We start from the raw sequence: 8,876 nt of genomic DNA, 5'->3' as shown, positions 1-8,876 counted from the left end.
AGTATTTCCTGAACATTGTCTCCAAACATACATTGACGTCTACTAGTCTAGACATGATAATATAGATCACATTAAAAGGTGGAAAAATAAAATATAAAAGGCTGAGTAAATATTTAACAAGAAAAAGAAAAAAGAACATTAATATGGATTTTTATTATTTACTAGAATACATGCAGTTGCCTGCCACTTTAAATCAGAAAAGGGCGGTTCTTCATAGTCACCCATTTTTCTCTGGCCAATCAAAAGTCAGTACTCTTACACATGGTGACGCAGGTAGCCAATAGGAATACCTCATGTGAGGAAGCTGAAGACATGGCGCTGCGCTTAGGACGTGCTGCTTACAGAAGGGAGTCTGTGCTGTAAGTTTGAACCTACTGGAGATTTCTCTCCTCTTTACATTATACGTTGTGTGTCAATGACACTGCTCGGTTTTAAGGTGCGATAGTAATGTAAAGGCGTCCCATATAAACAAGCGAAGAAAAGTGGCATGACAAAAACTCCTATATGAGTATGACATTGACACATTTTTGGATGCTTTCTTTGACAAGAATAACAGTTTGTCTGTTTCTTGCTGATGAATTGTTTCTGCCACAAAACGCCTAACGTTACGTTGCCTTAAAATCGAAGTTAATAATCCTCCATGTGTCTCGTTTGCTGTCTTACCAGATATGTGAATTGGTTGATGATATGAAAGCAGAGGTTTAGTGTCCAAAACTATTGGTCAGTCGTACCTCCTGTTTCCTAATCAGACATGCAGAATGGAAACATCTGTGTTTCGCATAGTACGTTATCCAAAGCAAATGAAATATTGTTTTGAGTTGAAATGATTCTATATCTATGTAAGGTGTCGAGTAGCGCTTAGCTTGCTGATACACCTGTCATCTGTTTGCGATCCAGATAGGCTGCCTGTAAATTATCCTGTTCAAGATTTCTATTTCTATTCATCAAAGTAGAAATAAAAAAGAAAATGTATCTTGGTTTCCACAAAAATATTAAGCAGCACAACTGTTTTCAACATTGATAATAAGAAATGTTTCTTGAACAGCAAATCAGCATATTAGAATCATTTCCGAAGGATCATGTGACACTGACTAGTAAAGGCTGCTGAAAATTCAGCTTTGCATCACAGGAATAAATTACATAAATAATACATTACAGGAATAAATTACAAACATATATCAAAACATTATTGTTCATCACTGTTTTTACTGTATTTCTGATCAAATAAATGCATCGTTGGTAAGCATAAGAGACTTCTTTCATAAACATTAAAAAAAAATCTTAGACTTTTGAACAATAATGTATATGCATAAAGATGTAATATTACACAGCTCTCTCTTTATATATACTGTACTTAAAATATTGAATTATTCTATAACTTTTTGTATTCATTTATATCTTTATTGGAGTTGTCTGTGGTTAAGTCTAAAGAACGTGCACCATTATTATCGATGAATGCATTTATTTATTTTGTTGTAAGACACTTTTCAACATGAATAAAGTCCCAGTTTTGACTAGATAAATCTCTGAAAATGAAAAAAAGACCATGCTTAAATGTTATTTTGATAGAGTGCGTTCGCCATTCTTCAGACATGACGAATCAATGACTATTAAATTACATTACATTTTCTATGCTTAAGAATAAAAAACATGTACGACAAGCTTGTCTTTTCCATATAGGTATTTTAAACAACCAGTCAAAATCACTAAAGCAAATTAGTACTGTAATTCTACATGGTACATCTGTGTCTAATTCCTCTTGAGAGACTTTAATGAGGGACTTCAAACAGTTTAAATGTCAATTACAAAGAAGGCATGGTTTTAAGGTCCCAGTAATCTGTCCATATTGGGCATTGGTCATCAGGACATGGTGCCAGGTGGCTGTAATTCATAGCAGATGAATTTCCAGAGGCGCTCCACTGATGGGCCAGCTAATGTACAGTGTGAACTGTGACTGTCACGCCAGGGTTTGTCATATTTGCAGTTAGTATGTGAATATGTGGTGCGTCCAATGACAGTTTCGGTGCCTGAGGTCATCCAGGAGGATGTGTTTAACTCCGTTAATTAAACCAGCAGTTCATGTTTGTTATCCCTTGAAGACAAATCCATTTGTTCAGCTTCTCTAAAGGCATGCATTTCTCACACATTCGCTGTTAAATTAGTTTGCCTGAGCACACATACAGAGGTCCTGGATTATCATCAGCTTCCCATTTGTTTAATAACTGTGAGCTGATGTGAGTGGGTTTTTTTTTTCTCCTTCCACAAAAGCCACAAAGCAAACTGAGTTGGCTTGGAAGGAAATTTGAACACATGGCTAACTGCACGGGCTGGACCCAATTCCGAGGGCCGTGAGCGGAATGTGTGTGTGTGTGTGTGTGTGCATGTTTTATGGAGAGCCGAGAGCCACTGGCTTGGAAGCAGACTGGTATATGTCACAAACACCCTCATGTCAAAGATGCAACAGCATCCCAGAGGAAACATGGATTGACGCTAGGAACTCGACAAGTGATGAAAGTAGCCTAGAGCTTGTCAATTACACTTCCCGAGCCTGGACCCTATAAGTTAATGGGCAGCTTCCCCTTTTGAGGCCTGCCAAGGCTTTATAGTACTGGTTATAAAACCATGAAGTGTAATGTGCTACTATAACTTTTTCAATTAAGAGCAACTGTGCAAATGCCCTCGGATACCTGGAAGCACTGGAAAGCGATTTTAGAGGGTTTTGTTAGCATAAATCAAAGGTGGCGTTCTAGATGCCTTCATTTAGGAAACATTTTTAATGAACTTCTCTTCGGGATCCAAACTTGACGGATTTTTGCTTATATAATAAGATTTTCACTTTTATTAAATGCTGAATGCCATACCCTAAAATATCCCACTGTGCCCATCGCCATCAAGTTAATTGTTCATATTATTTGCTTTTAAACTCCTGGATCAAATCTAAGTCTTTGTCCCGAGTTAGAATTTTATATCAACTGCGTTGGCAGCGCATGAAAGGGATAAATTAGGGTTGTTGTTGTTTCCTGTTCTAATATTCCTTGTGTGTGTGGAAGGACTGTGACATTTCCGAACAAAGTCAACAGGACAGGACAGATCATTTTAAATGTTCAAAGACGTCGGTCCCCCCTCATCTGGTGCCTTTTAGTGTAGGTGCAGCCTTTGGCATCCCATAGAAAAATAAATGAGTGCTGAGTAAATAGTGATGTGTTGACAACTCATTTCCACATTGATTGGTGCCGGTAACAGGAGCAGAGGTGTGTGGCCTTAATCCAATTACGAAAGAAAACCAGAGCCACACTGTAACGAAATTCTGCCTATACAGAGGTCCCAGTAACCGAAATGTGGGTTAACCGGCTGACCCAGTGTGATCAAAGCAAGCCTGAGGTTGTTTTAGTGTGGAATAAGTATAAGCTGTATTTATTTATGCCGCTCCCTCATAAAGTGTGTGAGGTTGTGAGAAGTGTTTATTTGTCTCTGCCCTTCACGTAACCAGAAAAAAACAGATATCGGTATTGCGTCCGTCTTGCTCTCGCATTTCAGATCAGTGCGTCAATATATCGGTCTATTACCTGTTGTTGACCCCCCTAAATTGGGCCTTTGAAATTTGTTACAGAGCATTAACTTAACACATGTTCTGGGGGAAAACAAAGGGGAGGTAACAGGATTGGGAGCCAGCTGAGTAAACTGAATGTTAGAGGGATGGCAGTTCGGAGCAGCGTTCTTGTCCCGGAGGTAACTGAGAAGGCCCATACGGCCAACAGATGGAGATTTGTGCTCTGAGTCCCCACCGACCCAAACAAGTGCCTCTGCTCTTGCATTAAATGCTTTGATCAACGGAGGGTCTCGGCCAGAGAGCGGCTCCTCAGATAGGCCGTGGACTCGCATCTGTATAAACATGGCCTTTCAGGAATGTGTGAACAATGCAACAATAGAATCTTGTTCTTGAGCCAGACCCCTGGACTCGTGCGGTTCACCGATCGAGCTTGTGCTCGGATTGAATTAACAGTTTTGGGAATATTCACTGTTTTCAGACATAACAGCGATGGGATGTTGAAACTTTGCCTTTGATTCACACGAGTTTAAACGTGTGAGTGGCAAGAAAATGATGAGAAACCATAGAGCCGGTTTGCTACAATTTAAATTCGTTTGACTTCGATACATAATTAACAGTAATCTTAATGCGTTTTCTCACAATTAATAAAAAAAATGTGCAGTATGTTTTGCTTAACTGTTATACACAGCTCTTAAAATAGAGGTAATGTTTATAAGGAAACAAAAAGGTGTTACATCTGATGGCTGTTTTTGATTAACACGCTTTGTTGTGTGCGTGACTAAACCGAACAGAACAATTATTTGAAAACGTTTACGGAGAGTCCACTGAGTCACTGCTTGCATCAGGTGAACTGGCTGCAGTGTGAGGTGTGTGCGCTGGCTTGCATGATCTCCTGCCACAGCGTCTGCCACGCTTAGTTCATCACACTCCAGGCAGAGCTCTGGAGAGACACCTGGACTGGGAGAGCCAAGCTGTGCCAAGATCTACCGTAATCAACATGCATTTTCTGTCTTATACATCATAATTGTCAACTTTAGTGCTGAGTTTATGGAAGGCAGCTGAAGGAATTTTTGTAGTGATTTAGATGCTCAGGTTTGTGGAAGCAGTTCTCTCTCAGTCCCCATGGTGTCAGTGTTTGCAACGTTTGATTATTGCCCTTTGGTCACGCACCAGGTAGGCAGTGCAGGCCCTGCAAGTCAATGAAAAGATTCAGGTTCCTATTTTATTGACAAGAATACACTTGTATTCTTTACTTGTGTTTGTTTCTCAGTATATATATATATTTTTTTGTTGATTTAAAAATAAATTGTTGCTATATCATTTATTATTAGAAATTATATAGCAATAAAATACGCATTTATAGCAATAGCCAAATAATAAAAACATATTAGGTTAATATTTGGAAATAGCATTAACATCATAATTAATACAATTATTATTAGGAAAGAAGCATTAACATTATAATTAATAATAAAAAAATACAATTTAGAATAGTAATATGCGTTTGTACAATGCATTATACAATAAAATGTTACATATATTTAATTTTATTACTACATCTAAAAAAGACATTATTATAAAATATACACATTGTGCATAGGCTATAGGTTATGTAGGCTACACAGAGTGTGATATCAGTGAATCTAATTTAATATTGTTGATTTATTATTAATAAGCTAGCCTTGTCCTACAAATATATTGTTTTAGTATAAAGTACAACCATACAACTACTGTCCATCCCCAAATATACATCATATATCTGAATAAGTGCATGGCTGACATATGCCAAACCTAAATCTACTCTCTCTCCACCTAAATCACTAGAGGCAGTTTATTTTATGTAGAAACACGGATCTTAAGTTCTAATTTAAAGGCCAGAGCAAACAGCACTTACAGTGAAATTAGTCTCCGGCGATGAAGCGTGCAATGAAATCATATCCATCCCTTTTTTAATGACTGAATGAAATATTAAAAGAACATAAGCAATAAGAGGAGAAATAATAATAGGAGCAGATTTCCCATGGTGCAGCACATGGAAATGGGGAGATAGGAGCCCTGAGGTTGGGCCGGGCTCCTTCTCTCTGTGTCTGTGAGGCTCCACCAAGCCAGCCAACGTTCCACCGTTTCTCATTAGCTTTGGAAATGAGCACGTCGTGGTTCAGGCTACGCAGCAGGAGGTTCGAGCCCTACATTCGACAGTGTTTGGAAGATAGGTGGCGCTGGGGATCCTAAATATCGCCTTGCTTGACCGGCCTTATAGCTTGGATTTTAGAAGTGTTTGTAGCTTATTTACAACCCGGGCAAGCTGTATACTCTCACAGCGTTTCAAAGTGCTTTGGACTTTTAAAACACCAGTTGTAGTTTCTATAAATGCTTTTGTAATTTTTCCATATTGGTTTAAGGCTCTTTTCCCACTGTGTTGGATGAATTATTGCAATCCCAAATTGAACGTTTGGCTTATGTTGCTAGGAAGTTTGTTTATGGATTTGAATAAGTGATTAAATGTTAATTTTATAGTAACTGTTAAATGTCAAATTTAGGTTATTGGACTTCTCTTTTCATAACAGGCTTTTAATAGCTCTGGATTTGTGTTTTGTGGAGAACAAAGCTCCGGAGTCCTGCCTGTGAATTTCTTTCTTTTTTTTTCCTCAGGGAATCTTGTCTATTTTACACACTGTTTTATCATATGAAAGTAACACAGCTGTTGTCAGATTCACAGAAATACTGTTCTGACAAAATGTCTATATAAACGTGCATAGTGTTGCTTAAATGGACAAAATAAATTATTCTGAATTGTCTGTTTTTTTTAGTCAAGTACGGTTTGTAGGTGAAAAAAAAAACATTATTTTTCTAATCCAATATGATTTTGTTTCAGATTTTTCTTTTAGAAAAAAAAAAAAAAAAAACTAAAAGCTTATTTAAGCACTTTTATTAAAGTACCCCTGCCTGTTTAAATTAGCAGATTAGTAAAAAAAATGTTTTGCTATGAATGCAATACTGTCTCTCCAATTTGATTTTCAAGGTTTGGCTGAAACTGATTTTTTCAGGTATTCACACGTCTGTGGGATTTGGAGAGAGTTAATCAGTTTTCTCTGCTTTCAGCAGACATGTGTTAGGAGAATGACAAACCTGAAAAAAAAACTACTAATTATGGATATCACCCCCGCAATTATTACACCTTACTTCCTCTTTCCTATTGCTACTCCTGTACTCGTGTGTCATTTTACCTTCAGGCTAGAAAGTAGTTTGTCCCAATGTCAGAAGCTATGTACTTAAGATGCTTATATTCAGCATAGAGAATTTGTACCGGCTAGGAATGTGCAAAATTACGTATTTTTAAAAAAGTTCACCATTAGAAAGAAGCCCTGTATAATTAGGCCGGCCAGGTTCACCTTATCTTCATCGAATGCATTTTTATATGCAAGACCTGGAACAGAAAGTGTCTTGTTTTTAAAAGTTGGACTGTTTTTTTTTTTTATTGAAACCGCAACTTAAAAAAAAAAAAAAGTGCAAGATATAGGAGTGAAATTGAATTCAACCACTCATGTAACAATAAGGTTTGTCACAATTTAAGTAGTCTGTACCAATACCAGTAAAATGTCATGGTTTTTCCAATTTCGGTACCATAAAGCTATTGTAACTGTCTTATTTTAATCGTTTTTTTTTTTTTTTTTTACTATTTGAAAACAATTAAATAAATGAAATTAGTTGATTATTAATGCTATTAATAATAATGAGTAAATAACACATTACAACATTAGGATGTATCCTTCAAATATTGTTACATTAAGTAAACATTGCATTAAAAAGATCAAATGAAAAGTTAGAAATAAAACGAAAAACAAAGAAACACATTACAGGTCAGGTACTGAACAAGTGCAGGTCTATTGCACTTACACTGCAGACTTGGTTGTTACTAATGAAACTTGTACTTTTATTCAAATTATAAATGGGTGATATACAGAAAGCGAGCAAAGATTGGGATCTTTATAATCAATGAAGCTGATATCACTTCAGTTCAGCCACAGCGCAAGCTCGCTCTCTAAGTGAAAACTCATTATATTCTACTACACAATGATCTTTTATACACTCTATACTTTGTTGGTTATTATGAAATGATTTACGAGTGCGCAGACTCGAACTAATCCGAACAATACACATTACAGGTACAAACTCTGCTGTATTGAGTGGATTCTGACTAACAAATGCCTCTGATTGGCTATTACATTTACACACTCAACAAAAATGTCTGTGATTGGCTACAATGCTCAAGGCTGCAAAAACGTGTTGTAAATAGAAATGTTTGACGCTCACACAAATACAGACGGAGCGTTTGAAAACAGCCGCCTATCAGCGGGTACCGGATTGACCCGGTACTTACTCAGTACTACAGAAACTGTAGGCTAGTTCTGCAGAAAGCCAGGTATCATTATGTTGTTGTTTTTTTATTTTAATATTGACTTGGTACCGAAGTACCGGTACTTTTAACAACCGACCTAGCAAAATAAGTTAACCTAAACACGACCTATTCATATTGTCAGTTTTTGGGATTGACAACCACATTTACTTACAGGTATGAGTCTCGAAATGTTCCATTCACACAGCAACTTACAGTAGCGTCTTGAATAATGTCTGTATGAATATGCAATGGTAGTCATGCCCGTATTCTCTTACCAGCAACCATAGCGACAGTGACCAAAGTAATATCAACAAAGGTGACATCCATAAAACTTAAAAATCACTCTAGTCCAATCAAGCCTGGAGTTCATCTGTCAAATCTTTATTAAACGACTGCAGCTTTTATATCTGGGTGGAAAGCGGGGCATTTGAGTTGCACTTAGAACACTCGAAAACTAGCAACACACTGTAGACATGCGTTTGTGCAGCACAGAGCAGCTCTCTCGCACTAGTGACACAACTAGTTGTCCAGTCCGGTTTCTGTTCTTACAGTGCGAGTTTTTTCGAGAATGCGGTTCTGAGTCCTGAAAATGTACAGGTGTGAGTTTGGTTTTAGAATGTGCTTGTCACTCCCGTAACTGAACTGTGTGTGAACGTAAGCGTATTAAGGACTCAGATACAGGACTGACAACCGTATTCTATTGTTGTGTGAACGTTTCCCTATAGTAACTAATTGGCTAGTAGAATGTTGGACGACAAGCCAAGCATAATAACCCATCCCTAGGGCCCCAAAATATTCTTGTACTCTGAAAGCTTTTAGCTTTTTTGAATAGATATCATAACTACTGCTTACTCCACTCTGTCCCCTTCTGCCCTTCCGAAAGCTCTCTAGGTAGAACGCCTGCTCCTGAAATATTTGTTCCATGTA

The 8,876-nt window shown here is 37.4% G+C and overlaps 1 protein-coding gene across 4 annotated transcripts in view; it reads left to right on the top strand.

The window, feature by feature from the left end:
* The first annotated feature begins 274 nt into the window (after window positions 1–274).
* clybl (citrate lyase beta like) overlaps window positions 275–8,876 on the top strand; it is a 71,471-nt gene continuing 62,869 nt past the window's right edge. For all 4 annotated transcript variants that reach the window (XR_013822300.1, XR_013822301.1, XM_079881576.1 and 1 more), the window contains exon 1: window positions 275–359. Coding sequence is in view for 2 of the 4 variants with exons in the window: in XM_079881576.1 (XP_079737702.1) it covers window positions 313–359 (47 nt within the window). In the remaining 2 variants the exon portion in view is untranslated. The remainder of the gene's footprint in view (window positions 360–8,876) is intronic.

The sequence above is a fragment of the Squalius cephalus genome (assembly GCF_949319135.1).
Source record: "Squalius cephalus genome assembly, chromosome: 9".
NCBI lineage: Eukaryota > Metazoa > Chordata > Actinopteri > Cypriniformes > Leuciscidae > Squalius > Squalius cephalus.
This window is presented reverse-complemented; position numbering and strand designations above follow the sequence as displayed.